The sequence below is a fragment of the Osmerus eperlanus genome, chromosome 25 (assembly GCF_963692335.1).
Source record: "Osmerus eperlanus chromosome 25, fOsmEpe2.1, whole genome shotgun sequence".
In the NCBI taxonomy this organism is placed as follows: Eukaryota; Metazoa; Chordata; class Actinopteri; order Osmeriformes; family Osmeridae; genus Osmerus; species Osmerus eperlanus.
The window spans coordinates 4,364,367-4,377,204 of NC_085042.1; the positions used below are offsets into that span (position 1 = coordinate 4,364,367).

The window sequence follows — 12,838 nt, forward strand, 5'->3', positions numbered from 1 at the left end:
GTAACACCCATTCAGCATACCCTTTGTGCTCTTAACTGGACACAATATGCTTGTTTTATTGGTGCAAATGGTCCCCATCTTTAGATTATAATATTTTTTCATTTTTAATGATACAGCAACATTTTCCAATGTTATAATTTATGGCAAATTATTTCGCGGACCCCTTGGCTATGGCTCGCGGAGCCCACTTTGAGAACCACTGGTCTAGAGGATATTAGGAGCGCATAGCTTGCCTTAATACCTTTCTAATCACCGACTACAGTGAGTGTGTGAATTTAGATATTTTGTCACCTACTTATGAGGAGGGGTGAACGAGCGCATACATAAGGGGCCGCTTTGGAGGACAGCAGTACCTCAGGAAGCGCTCTTTAATCACACTCGAGCACCCTCGATATCAAAATATTAACACCATTTCAAATTGCAAGGCCTAGCCTTCGATTATATTTCAAGATTTTGTTCTACTATTAGATTTATGTACTTCATAATTGAGTTGAATTGTGGTGTTTCGCTTTGTTATTGATCTCAAATCGTCAGGGCACCGCTAGAGGGCAGTCAAAGCTCCGTGTGTGGCGTTGGCTACCAGCAAGAGTGATGAACACATGATCACTTCCTCTTTCAATTCCACGTGTTTACATACCAGAATGAGAACCGAAACATATTAGCTGATTATTCCCGTGTAGTGTATTACTAAAAGCCTAAATATGGGCAAATTAAATGTTGTGGTGTTGCGGTATTTATCTCGAGATGATTTCCGAGTCCTCACAGCCGTAAGTTGCTCTATTGCTATTCTATTTTTCGCTTTAGCTTGCAAGCTAACTGAGATAATAGTTAGAAAGTATATAAAAAAAACCAAATGTCACTCATACTTACACGTTCTACTCAGTACAAGTCTTTCAAAACGCAAGTCAGATTAGCACTAGCATTTGGAATAAATAGCCAACTAGCAACTGCTAAGTAGTGCCGCATGTGAGGCTAGATATCAGCTAACCTTTAAACATTCATTGACAGGTGAAACAGCCGCTCTTAGTTATCAAAGTTAGCAAGCCTTCATTTTATATACTCCTCCGTCACGGACGTAATACATTGCAGGTTGAGATGGGGATGAAGAATCATGAGATCGTCCCAGTGAATCTGCTGTCTTCCATCGCCAGCCTGAAACACGGGGGCTGCAACAAGATTCTGAGAGAGCTGGTCAAGCACAAACTGGTGGCTTACGAGCACACTAAGGGTAAGGCCACTCAGAATGACCGTCATAGAGAGGACCTGACACGAATAACCGAGTGAAGGCATTCAATGACATGCTACTGAAAACTCCTGTGTGTGTGTTAAGCTGTCCATGGCTACAGGTTAAATAACGGAGGCTACGACTACCTGGCACTGAAGACCTTCTGTTCACGCGAAGTCCTCATCTCTGTCGGAAACCAGATGGGCGTGGGGAAAGAGTCCGGCAAGAAAACGCTGATTTTTTTTGCGTGGATTTAACTGTTAATCAAGTTTGCTCTTGTTCGTGTTCTGAAGCAATATGTTTATCCTCGCTCTCATGTAGATATCTACATCGTGGCCAGTCCAGAGGGCGACCAGTACGCTCTGAAGCTGCACAGACTTGGACGCACCTCCTTTAGGAACTTGAAGAACAAGAGAGACTACCACAAAGGAAGGAAGAACATGTCTTGGCTCTACCTCTCTCGCCTCTCTGCCACGAAGGAGTATGCCTACATGAAGGTACCAGCTGATATGGGCATCTGTGAAGCCCTCTGTGACATTGCTTGTTAATAGGGCTACGCAATTAAGATTTGATTCTATTTGGGTCAGCTAAAGGAATAGAGAAAGTATTATACATACCAGTTAAGTCATTATCATGTTTCATAACTTGAAAGTTATTTAGTAGTTGGGTCTACAAGTAATTTTTTTACATGACTACTACTAATAGTCATAATTAGCTGGAACATTACAAATATATAAATTACAACGAATAATAAGCAATGAATGTATAAACATAATGATGGTTGCTGCAACTCAACAATAAACAAACTGTTACTTAACAATACAGAGTTCTAACCTAAGAATAACGGCGTGTCTGTATAGTGTAGCACGTTTGGGCTCCATGGTGTTAATGTGAGGGTGTGGTGGCCTGGGCGCTGTCCCCCTTCCAGGCGCTGTACGAGCGAGGGTTTCCTGTCCCCAAGCCCGTGGACTACAACAGGCACGCCGTGGTGATGGAGCTCATCAACGGATACCCACTGTCAGTAGCGCACGTCCCCACGCACTAACTCTGTTCATCCCTCCAGCCTCTGCCTCGGCTGTTCTGAACCCGACAACCTTTTCTGCTCGAGTCTAGAAGATCTTTCTAGATCTCAAATTCCTTGGAGACCTTTCCCAGAATCTAGACCTTTCTTTCTCTTTCCTTTCTATTTCCCTTTTTTTTTTTTTTCCTCCCATCCTCCTAGCCCCTTTCTGTGGACGTGTGTGCCGATCCCAGCCTTCTCATTGGCTGTCCCGTGTGTGTGTGTATTGTTGTTGCCGGGGCAGGTGTCAGGTGCGGAAGCTGGAAGACCCGCCCTCCCTCTTCAACGAGCTCATGGAGCTACTGGTGAAACTGGCCAATCACGGCCTGATCCACGGCGACTTCAACGAGTTCAACTTGATGGTGGACGACCAGGATCACGTGACGCTGATCGACTTCCCACAGATGGTGTCCACCACGCACTACAACGCTGAGTGGTGAGAGAGGCACACACACACACACAAAATGGAGTAAAATATGTTACTGTTGAATAATAATACAAATATAATGTTATAAAATATAAATCATGTTTATTTCTTTTTGTTCAAAGCGATTTACAGAGAGGGCATTCAAACATGTGACTTGATCCAACGGGGTTGGCTTAACTCTACCAGTGTTTTTTCAACAGGTACTTTGACCGTGATGTCAAATGTATCAGAGATTTCTTCGCGAGGCGATTTAACTACGAGAGCGAAGTGTACCCAACATTCAAAGACATCCGGTGAGTGTGTGTGTGTGTGTGTGTGTGGGAGGGGGGGGGGAGAGAGCACAGAGAAGAAGAGTACAATAGCTAGCAGTAGCTAGGTATCACAAAGAACTGTTCGGTGCTTTTATGTTTCCATTCATGACGTGTGTGTGTGCGGCACGGCTCATGTCCCGCAGGCGCTCCGTGTCCCTCGACGTGGAGATCTCCGCCAGCGGCTTCACCAAGGACCTGGAGAGAGATGCGGCCCTGCTGCAGCCTGCAGGACCCGAGGACGAGGAGGAGGAGGATGGGGAGGGGGAGGAGGAGGCTGGAGATGAAGGGGAGGACAGCGTAGACCTGGAGGAATACAGACATGCTATGCTGGAACTGGAGGGGCTGAAAGTGTGCGACCCGCAGACAGACACCCCCCCCCAGTCTGAGGAGAGGGTGGAGGAGGAGGAGCGGAGAGAGGAGAGGGTGGAGGAGGAGGAGAGGAGAGAAGGAGGGTGTCCGAGACCGACCGACGCTTCCCAGGTTAACGGAAGGGATGAGGCGGATGAGGGGAAGGAGGGAGACGAGGGGAGACGTGACGATGAGGAGGAGAAGGAAGTGGAAGATGCCTGTCCAGACCTGCTGGACCTGTCTGCAGTTAACAAAGAGTTCAAACCATTCAGGTAAACGTGACCAGCGTTTCGTTCACTAGACTGTGACAAATCACACTTTACCCGCCTATGATTAAACCCCATGAATCAGTCTGCATGACATCCAATTTCCCTTGTGCTTATTGTGGTGTGGTGTGTGTGTGTGTGTGTGTGTTACCCTACAGAGATTCAGACAGCCTCCTCCATGTGGTTGAGCACAGTAGACGTCGGAGAACAGACAGTGAAGCCACCATGGGCAGTACAGGGAGCTGCTCCACCATACCTCCGGTTAGTACACACACACACACACACACACAACTTGTCTGCCATCATGTCGTTACTTACCCATGTCACACTTAGCATGTCGTCAGGTATCTTCCGATTCAAACGTGTTGTTTTCATGTGTGCGTGTAGGAGCTGGTCTGTCATCAGCTACTGTGTCTGATGGTACAGATGCTCTGCTTGGTTGTGTTATGTAAATCATTTTAGTTGTAGCCGAAGAAAGGGACATTCTAATGGCCACCTCAACCCTAATTCTACCAATGCACGAACAAGGTTTATTCCCACTCCAGAGCTCTTACACCTCCTACAGCACTGGAAGCCATGTTGGTCTACTGTACTCCATACATCTCCGAAACACCTTATTAGTGCATCGGTGGAGTTGGAGCTGGGGTGGTCTTTTGGATTCGCCTTCCTCTCTAGGCTTGTCACGGACCGCGACGCGGAAAGCGTGGCTGTGAGTCTGTCGTGACAGGAGCCAGGACACGTTGATGTGGCGTGTTGCGTGACGTGGTGATGTTTTGACGTTTTGACGTGGTGACGTGTTTGCAGGACGTGGTGCGTCAGAAGGTGCGCCGCCAGCTGAGCCAGCAGCAGAAGGCCGCCCAGCGGAGGAGACTGCAGAAGGGGGAGGCCAACCTGGTGACCCAGGAGAGGAGGGAGAACAACGACAACATCAAGTCCAGCCTGGAGAGCGCCTCCTTCTGGGGCTGAGAGGAGGAGGAGGAGGAGGAGAGGGGAGGAGGAGGGGAGAGGAGAGGAGAAGGAGAGAGGAGAGGAGGTTTCTCTGACGTGAAATGCCTAGCTAGAGGAAACACAAAGAGGAAAGGAAATGACTTTGGACTATTAAGACATGCATCACGTCGCCCCCAAGTCGTCATCAGACCAGCCGTCAGACTGGGAAGGAGGCCGTGAAGAGGAGGAGGAGGACAGCAGGACGACAGGAGGGGGCAGTGTGACAGGGTGTGACGACCTGCCACAGACAGCTCCCTGGCTCGTGTGCACTGTGGCCGCTGTCAATCAAACCGTGTAACCTTCCCTTGACAGCAACGACAATAAAACAGTCACACGGACAAGGGAAGTGGAACGTGTGCGCTTCACTGATTGTTTTGCAGTTCTCCACTGGCGTGACAAACTGATCATGTGATGGGGTGGGTATAGCTCAGATCTTTTAACTGGAGGTCGGAAGGTTGCAGGTTTGAATCCCCTATACGTCTCTTTGAATAAAAGGCTCTTCTAAATGAACATAGTGCATGTCCTTGTAGAAGCTGGAGGAGGAGGGGGGGGGGGATATGAGGGGATAGTATCTGTCCACATGGTCCTTCCTCTCAGATAAGAGTACTATATAAGAACTAGTTGAGTCCCATCATCAACCCATGTAGGGAGACTCCTATTGGCCAAATGAAAGAAACCTAGGTTAACCATGTGTGCCAAATATGGAGCCCATCATCAAGCCATGTGGTTCCTCCATGGAAACTGAGGACAAAAATGACTGGGCCCCACATTTCAGCCCAGATACAACTCATTTGGACCCCACATGGGTGCGTTGGCTGGGTGATAGTCTTTGGTTTGTTAACTGTGTTCCAGGGCTGCCATTAAGAATTTGTTTGAAATACTAATAATGTATTTCAATAATCGACTAACTGCTGTTAATACAGGTTTGATAAACGTGCTAATAATACACTAAATGCAAACTTTCTACCAGTCTCGCGTGCATAACAGCTGAGGCTGAGCACAGTCTGTCTTTAATCAATGCAGTCGATTGACATATTTTCCTAACAATCAACCATTTTTTAAACGAGCCAAAAAAACACGACCCGTTATCTATTCAAGTGATTTAAGAAAAGGACCCCAAGGTCGCATTTTATAAGCGAACTTAATTGCCAACAGGTGCTGTTCACAATTTGCGTTTCAACGTAAGCTGATAATTTCCCCACGACGTGCAGTAACCGGTTTGACCAGGGGGAGTCGCAGTTCGCTATGACACAATGAACTTTGATCCAGAGCCGGGCGTGAATCTACTATAGTAGGAGCAGTATACAGACCCCTGCTCCTTCGACCCCAAACGTAGTTCCCTGCTGTCGGAGTTGCTGATGCTGCACAAGGACTGAATTTCAGCCGGTAAGATATAGCGGGAGGCTGCCTAGCCAGGTAAAATATGCGGAAAAGTGTGAGAACCTAAACTGTTCATAAGAAAAGTCCACCCTAATTGTAATAGGTTACTCTAAAAAGTTGCGGTTGGTCTTTAAAGACAGTGGTCTAAATCTGATGACGCTTGAATAGATTTCTGTGAGCAAACCATTGTCAGCTAGTGGTCGTCGATACTAAACTTAGTAAAGTTGGGTTTATTTTTGTCGCCAGGCGTCATGTGCCACGCTCCAAAACAGAACAGCGGACTACACGCAATGACAGTCTTGACATTGATTTGTTACTTGTGGTTGTTTTTATCATAGCTTTAGACTGGTCTCTCTTTCATCCGAGTATATGTTGTCTTTATTATATTGCCTTTTGACTCGGAAGTTCTAATGATGAACATACCTGTTGTGTTCACATCAAGTTATGTAGTCGGAATATACACTCCAAGAGGTTTAATATGGCTGGGTCTGACAACCCAGATCTCCTCTTTTCTCCTCCTCTGCTCTCCCCTGCTCTCCTCCGCTCTGCTCCCCTCTCCTCCAGAGTAACAGAGAGAGGGATAGAAAGTGCCAGAAAGCGAGAGAGGGCCTGCTGCAGCGATGGAGGACTTCTGGCTGGTGGCCTTCTGGTTGGTGAAGGTGTGGTGGTGCCTCGTCCTGGCTCTCATCATGGTCCCGGCCATGTTCGGCTTCTCCCTGGGCATCTCTGAGACCTACATGGACATCCTCATCAAAATGCTGGAGGTAGGCCTACTCGCTCACTGCCTCAGGCTCGTCCTGGATCCAAAATGGATTCCCCCCAGTTCCTTCCTTGTCTCCTCAAATCCTTTGTCCAAGTTTTTAAATGTTATTTTATGCTTTAAATATCTTAATATTTTCTTTTTACGCTACTGCATTGATGTTGCGTGGCAGGTCACAATAATTTCCCTGTCCTGATGACGCCACACTATTCGGTGCATGTGACAAATAAAGCACTTTGTCTTTGAAATGCACTTTGGAGAGAAAGTGGAGGAGAGAGGAATAACAAATCAGTCCTGGTGGTTTTACTGGATGGAGGTAGTAGAGTTTGGGTGTAGCAGGGCTGCGTGTGGTGAGGACGATGGGGGGAGCAGGGTCTGTTGTGGGGCAGCAGAGACAGTGACGGTGCTCTTCTCTCTCTGGTCTTGCAGTGGGCCACTCTGAGACTACAGAAGGAGAACAGGGAGCAACAGATGATCCAGGCATCGCCATCCAGCAGTAAGTACCACCAGATCCCCGACACAGAGGGACGGAGGTGGGGAGACAAGGAGCGTAGTTTGTGGGGGGGGGGGGTTGAGGGAACCCCCCCAAATATTCAAACGACAACGCTGTTTGACTAGTATAAATGTTGTGTTATGTTACTTCAACCTTCAATGTTCAAGCCAAATCTACGCCCTTGTGGGGAGAGGTTAGAGAAGGATGGATGGATTGTATGCAGTGTCAAGTTTGTGTTTCAGTGAGACTGTGTGCTGTAATTCTCACTGGGGCACTAGCTCAGAAGCATATTTGACTCAGCACCGTGGGACAGACTTCCTGAGTAACGTTAATCACAACCCTTGCCGGTACGACTCGCTTGTCATATCCTGGATTGTGCAACGTTGGTATGTCGGATTGTGCATCCGAGTCAGGACAAGTTCCTGATGTACTGGCAAGGTGTCAAACCCCGAGAGCTCGCCCACATACACACCCTGTGTGTGTGTATGTGTGTGTAGTCTCTCTGGAGGACTTGTCACCAACTGACAATATAAAGCAACGTTTCAGAGAGCTTCAAGGACACATGGTGCGCAGCCCCAGGCTGAGCTTTGACTGATTGAGGCCAAAGAACTGTCTATGCGACTCCTAGACTTTGTCCTGGGCGTTATCAGTAACACACTCCAGAACATTTCACAGTGACCGTCTTCAGACCTACTTAACACACACACTCATACACACACACACACACACACATTCATACACACACACACACACATTCATACACACACACACACACACTCACCCAACGTCCGTTATCAGTTACCAGTCTTCTTTGATCACTTTAAATACCCTCTTATCTCCAGGTGGCCCAGATAATCAAACACAAGGTTGGCACCCGGAGACTAGCTTAGGACTCTCTAAAAGACCTTTCAGCCAGCTGCCTGTCTGCGTGTGTGTGTGTGTGGGTGTCCACTTTTGATAGTTTGGATCGATTCATGTTATGTTACAAGAGAATGTGAGGAGGATGTTTATACGTGTGCGTGTGTAACCCCCAGGTTTGATCCAGAGACATAATGGTTCCATGGAGAAGGAACTGGGGGAGTTGAGACTCAGTCGCCCCAAATCAACACTAGGGGGCGACTTCACCCTGAGCGACTGTTTCTACTTCGGGCGTCGAGGGATCGAAAGCATTGTTGAAGATGAGGTGCATTCTGGGGGTTATTGAAATAGAAAGGTCATCGTGCCCACCGGGAAAATATCCAGGGTTGATTTACTTTGAGCTCACATGCCTTGACTTGGGTGTCACCCTGTGACAGTTTGACCCTGGTGACCTCCCTGACCCCCTAGGTGACCCAGCGCTTCACCTCGGAGGAGCTGGTGTCGTGGAACTTGCTGACGCGGACCAACATTGACTTCCACTACATCAGCCTGAAACTGACTGTGGTCTGGGGCCTGGGGGTGTTCATCCGATACTGCATCCTCGCCCCTCTCAGGTAACACACACACACCCACTTGCACTCATACTCACACATTGTCTTGCCATGGACCCTCTTGCGAGTGAAAGAAAGTTTTAAATTGAATATACACACGCACGTACACTCGCACACATTCACTCACGCACCTGCACACATACTTACTCATACGCACGCGCACACACGCACCTGTTGCTCAGCTCTGGACCGTGGGGAACTTGGACCACATTGTGACCTTTCACCCTGAGACCCCACGCCCCCCCCCGCCCCCCGACCTCAGCCCCTCTGGCCAGCAGGGTCCAGGCTGTGTAGGAGGAGAGTGTGACTCAATGTGTCTTCCAGGATCACGCTGGCGACCATCGGTCTAACATGGCTGGTGATCGGTACCTCTACTGTGGGTCTGATGCCAAACTGCAGGTACCTCCCTATCCGCGTATACGGTTACCTTAACACTGAGCTGAACACACAACGTAGCCTGCTGTAGGTATCCTGCTGTTCTCACTCCTGTGTGTGTGTGTGTGTGTGTGCGCGCGTGTTCAGACTAAAGTTCTTCCTGAGTGAGTGGGCTCATATAATGTGCTACAGGATCTGTGCCAGAGGTTTGTCAGCCACTATCCACTACCACAACAAGTGAGTCTTCCCCCCCCACTCCCCACACACACTGCACACCCTCAGTCCAGAACATCGACCGTACACTCACTACAACCATTCAGTAACCCCCTAACACTAGGTGTGTGTGTGTGTTTCCAGAGAAAACCGCCCCAAAAAGGGAGGAATCTGTGTAGCCAATCATACGTCACCGATCGACATCGTCATCCTCTGTAACGACGGTTGCTATGCCATGGTGGGTGTCTTAAACACGGGTCCCTGAACTTGCTCATTCATTCTTTAAACGGACAGGGGTTTTAATCGCGAGTGGTCTCGACTCGCATGGACCGTTCTCGGTGTGTTTCCCCAAATGCTCCGACGTGTTCTGGCATGTTCTGAAGGGTTCTGTTTGGTTGTGGCGTGTCGTGTGGGACTCCGCAGGTGGGTCAGGTTCATGGAGGTCTCATCGGCGTGTTGCAGCGAGCCATGGTGCGCTCCTGCCCTCACATCTGGTTTGAGAGAGCCGAGATGAAAGATCGCCACCTAGTGTCCAAGAGGTGAGTCTGCAGCTGTGAGCGTTGCATATCATGGCGTTCACATTGTTATGGATTACTGTAGAGCTCCTGCTAGTAATAAACTGTTTCATACAGTGCAGTACAGTGTGTATGTTGTTCTGTGCTGTTGTGTCCAACATTTACCCCTACGGTCATGTTGAGCAGCCTGTATGGAGTGTGTCGTGTTTCAGGACAGAATTCTGGTGACTACAGTCTAACCACTCTGCACAGACAAGCCAAGACACATTCACGCGTGGAGCCCTGCCTCATGCTAACCCTCAGAGAGGCCACTCCCATTATTGGTATTCAGCTGCAGCTATGTTGTTTCAAACATGTTGTTCCTCCTGTAGCATGGGCCCAAGGGTTGCCAGGCTTAGGGCATGGGCCCAAGGGTTGCCAGGTTTGGGGCATTGGCCCAAGGGTTGCCAGGTTTGAGGCATGGGCCGGAGGGTTGCCAGGTTTGTAAGTGTGTATGAGGAGAAAGGAGACTGTACAACTCTATGCAAATGACTGGATCTCTTTCTCGGCTACACTCCTGTAATTCCCTGAAAGTTTGTGTACGTGCTTTAACCCCCATGGCTGCCTCAGGCTGAAGGACCACGTCAACGACAAGACCAAGCTGCCCATCCTGATCTTCCCAGAGGGTGAGTGCAGCACTGAGACTGCCTCGGCAACGCAAACACAGCCCAGAACAAGTGTGTGTGCATGCCTCTACCAGCCGTGTATCTTTGGTGTCCACATGCAGGAACCTGTGTCAACAACACGTCAGTCATGATGTTTAAAAAAGGGAGCTTTGAAATCGGTGGAACCATTTATCCTGTGGCTATCAAGGTATGTTATTCAATATTATACTGGTAGGATACAGTATGTTATTTGTGTATTATACAAAGTTTTATGATAGTGAAATAAGGCTGTGATAGTGATATGATGGTGTATAATACTACATGATGCATTTGCGCATGTGATAGCCTATAATACTGATAGTGATAAATGATGGTGTATAATACTATATGTAATAATGCTGTATGCATTTGCGCATGTGATAGTTACATGGTACCGCGTTAGTGATATGATGCTGCATGTATGTGGTCCTGCAGTACGACCTACAGTTTGGTGATGCATTCTGGAACAGCAGTAAGTACAACATGATCAGCTATCTGCTGCGGATGATGACCAGCTGGGCCATCGTCTGCAACGTTTGGTACCTGCCTGCCATGCACCAACAGGTGGGTTTGACACGTGCACACACAGACAGACACACACAGACACACACACACACACACACACACGTCCCCTTGTTTGACACACTCGCCTCATCCTGTGTGTGAGCAGGAGGGGGAAGATGCTGTGCAGTTTGCCAACAGAGTGAAGTCTGCCATCGCTCACAAGGGAGGCCTGGTGGACCTGTCCTGGTGAGAGGAGCCCCACACTCATCCACCGCACTCATCCACCCCACTCATCCACCCCACTCATCCACCGCACTCATCCACCGCACTCATCCACCCCACTCATCCACCGCACTCATCCACCGCACTCATCCACCCCACTCATCCACCGCACTCATCCACCCCACTCATCCACCCCACTCATCCTCTTCCTTCACCACCTCACTCATCCACCCCACTCATCCACCGCACTCATCCACCGCACTCATCCACCCCACTCATCCACCGCACTCATCCACCGCACTCATCCACCCCACTCATCCACCCCACTCATCCACCGCACTCATCCACCCCACTCATCCACCCCACTCATCCACCCCACTCATCCACCCCACTCATCCTCTTCCTTCACCACCCCACTCATCCACCCCACTCATCCACCGCACTCATCCACCGCACTCATCCACCCCACTCATCCACCGCACTCATCCACCGCACTCATCCACCGCACTCATCCTCTTCCTTCACCACCTCACTCATCCACCGCACTCATCCACCGCACTCATCCACCCCACTCATCCACCGCACTCATCCACCGCACTCATCCACCGCACTCATCCACCGCACTCATCCACCGCACTCATCCTCTTCCTTCACCACCGCACTCATCCACCGCACTCATCCTCTTCCTTCACCACCTCACTCATCCACCCCACTCATCCACCGCACTCATCCACCGCACTCATCCACCGCACTCATCCACCGCACTCATCCTCTTCCTTCACCACCTCACTCATCCACCCCACTCATCCACCGCACTCATGCACCGCACTCATCCACCGCACTCATCCACCGCACTCATCCACCGCACTCATCCACCGCACTCATCCTCTTCCTTCACCACCTCACTCATCCACCCAACTCATCCACCCCACTCATCCTCTTCCTTCACCACCTCACTCATCCACCCCACTCATCCACCCCACTCATCCAACCCACTCATCCACCACACTCATTCTCCTCACTCACCACCACACTCATCCTCCTCACTCATCCTCATCCCAGCATCGATCACTTCTAAAGTGTGTGTGTGTGTGTGTCCATGCAGGGATGGAGGACTAAAGAGGGCCAAGGTGAAGGACACGTTTAAGGAGGAGCAGCAGAAGCAGTACTGTAACATGGTGCTGGGATCAGAAGACAGCAGCAGCGACTGACACACACACGCACTCTATCACCTCTCCTTTCTGTGTGGAAGTGGCCGACCATTCTGTTGGATCCAAAACGACAGGAAATGACATCCCACTTTTAAGGGAAATGACATCACGCTGTGCGGACAAGTGCAGCTAATCTTGACGAGAGGCGGAGCCACCAGAAGAGGACGTGTGTTTGGCTCATAAAGCACTGCATTAATTCAGCGAATGACTGGATGTCTCAGGGTGTTATCAGACGATGGATATCAAATCTGTAATTACGTTTGTCTCAGTTTGATGAGAAAGATCCAATGTTTACCATGTTTTTTGTTGTTGTTGATCATGTGCTGCTACTGACCATTCACAGTTTCTCCTGATCAGTCTGATCAGCCCGCTAATTGTCTTGAAATAAA

The 12,838-nt window shown here is 49.2% G+C and overlaps 2 protein-coding genes across 3 annotated transcripts; both read left to right on the top strand.

Annotated features, from left to right (window-relative positions):
* The first annotated feature begins 608 nt into the window (after positions 1–608).
* riok2 (RIO kinase 2 (yeast)) lies at positions 609–5,124 on the top strand. Its single transcript, XM_062451199.1, has 10 exons — positions 609–767; positions 1,090–1,228; positions 1,331–1,447; positions 1,547–1,722; positions 2,154–2,242; positions 2,530–2,721; positions 2,913–3,005; positions 3,167–3,643; positions 3,796–3,898; positions 4,442–5,124. The coding sequence occupies exons 1-10, from the start codon at positions 702–704 to the stop codon at positions 4,601–4,603; spliced, it is 1,614 nt and encodes a 537-aa protein (XP_062307183.1). The 5' UTR covers positions 609–701; the 3' UTR covers positions 4,604–5,124.
* A 733-nt stretch (positions 5,125–5,857) lies between these two features.
* On the top strand, positions 5,858–12,832 carry agpat9l (1-acylglycerol-3-phosphate O-acyltransferase 9, like). 2 transcript variants are annotated; one of them, XM_062451208.1, is made up of 14 exons: positions 5,858–6,010; positions 6,569–6,768; positions 7,194–7,260; positions 8,292–8,440; positions 8,584–8,729; positions 9,051–9,125; positions 9,249–9,338; positions 9,459–9,552; positions 9,738–9,853; positions 10,439–10,494; positions 10,596–10,681; positions 10,948–11,076; positions 11,183–11,262; positions 12,344–12,831. In XM_062451208.1, the coding sequence occupies exons 2-14, from the start codon at positions 6,625–6,627 to the stop codon at positions 12,447–12,449; spliced, it is 1,338 nt and encodes a 445-aa protein (XP_062307192.1). In that variant the 5' UTR covers positions 5,858–6,010; positions 6,569–6,624; the 3' UTR covers positions 12,450–12,831. The 2 variants fall into 2 exon arrangements, with proteins under 2 accessions (XP_062307192.1, XP_062307193.1); XM_062451209.1 differs by lacking the exon at positions 5,858–6,010 and adding an exon at positions 6,013–6,040 and having other exon boundaries at positions 12,344–12,832.
* Positions 12,833–12,838: the final 6 nt, after the last annotated feature.

Bases quoted from the DNA above. Each gene is read 5' to 3' on its own strand.
- riok2 (XM_062451199.1), top strand. From the start codon at position 702: ATGGGCAAATTAAATGTTGTGGTGTTGCGGTATTTATCTCGAGATGAT. The intron at 1,229-1,330 runs GTAAGGCCACTC...GTGTGTGTTAAG, and splicing joins GGCTTACGAGCACACTAAGG to CTGTCCATGGCTACAGGTTA. The intron at 1,723-2,153 runs GTACCAGCTGAT...TCCCCCTTCCAG, and splicing joins AGGAGTATGCCTACATGAAG to GCGCTGTACGAGCGAGGGTT.
- agpat9l (XM_062451208.1), top strand. From the start codon at position 6,625: ATGGAGGACTTCTGGCTGGTGGCCTTCTGGTTGGTGAAGGTGTGGTGG. The intron at 7,261-8,291 runs GTAAGTACCACC...TGTAACCCCCAG, and splicing joins CCAGGCATCGCCATCCAGCA to GTTTGATCCAGAGACATAAT. The intron at 8,730-9,050 runs GTAACACACACA...TGTGTCTTCCAG, and splicing joins TGCATCCTCGCCCCTCTCAG to GATCACGCTGGCGACCATCG.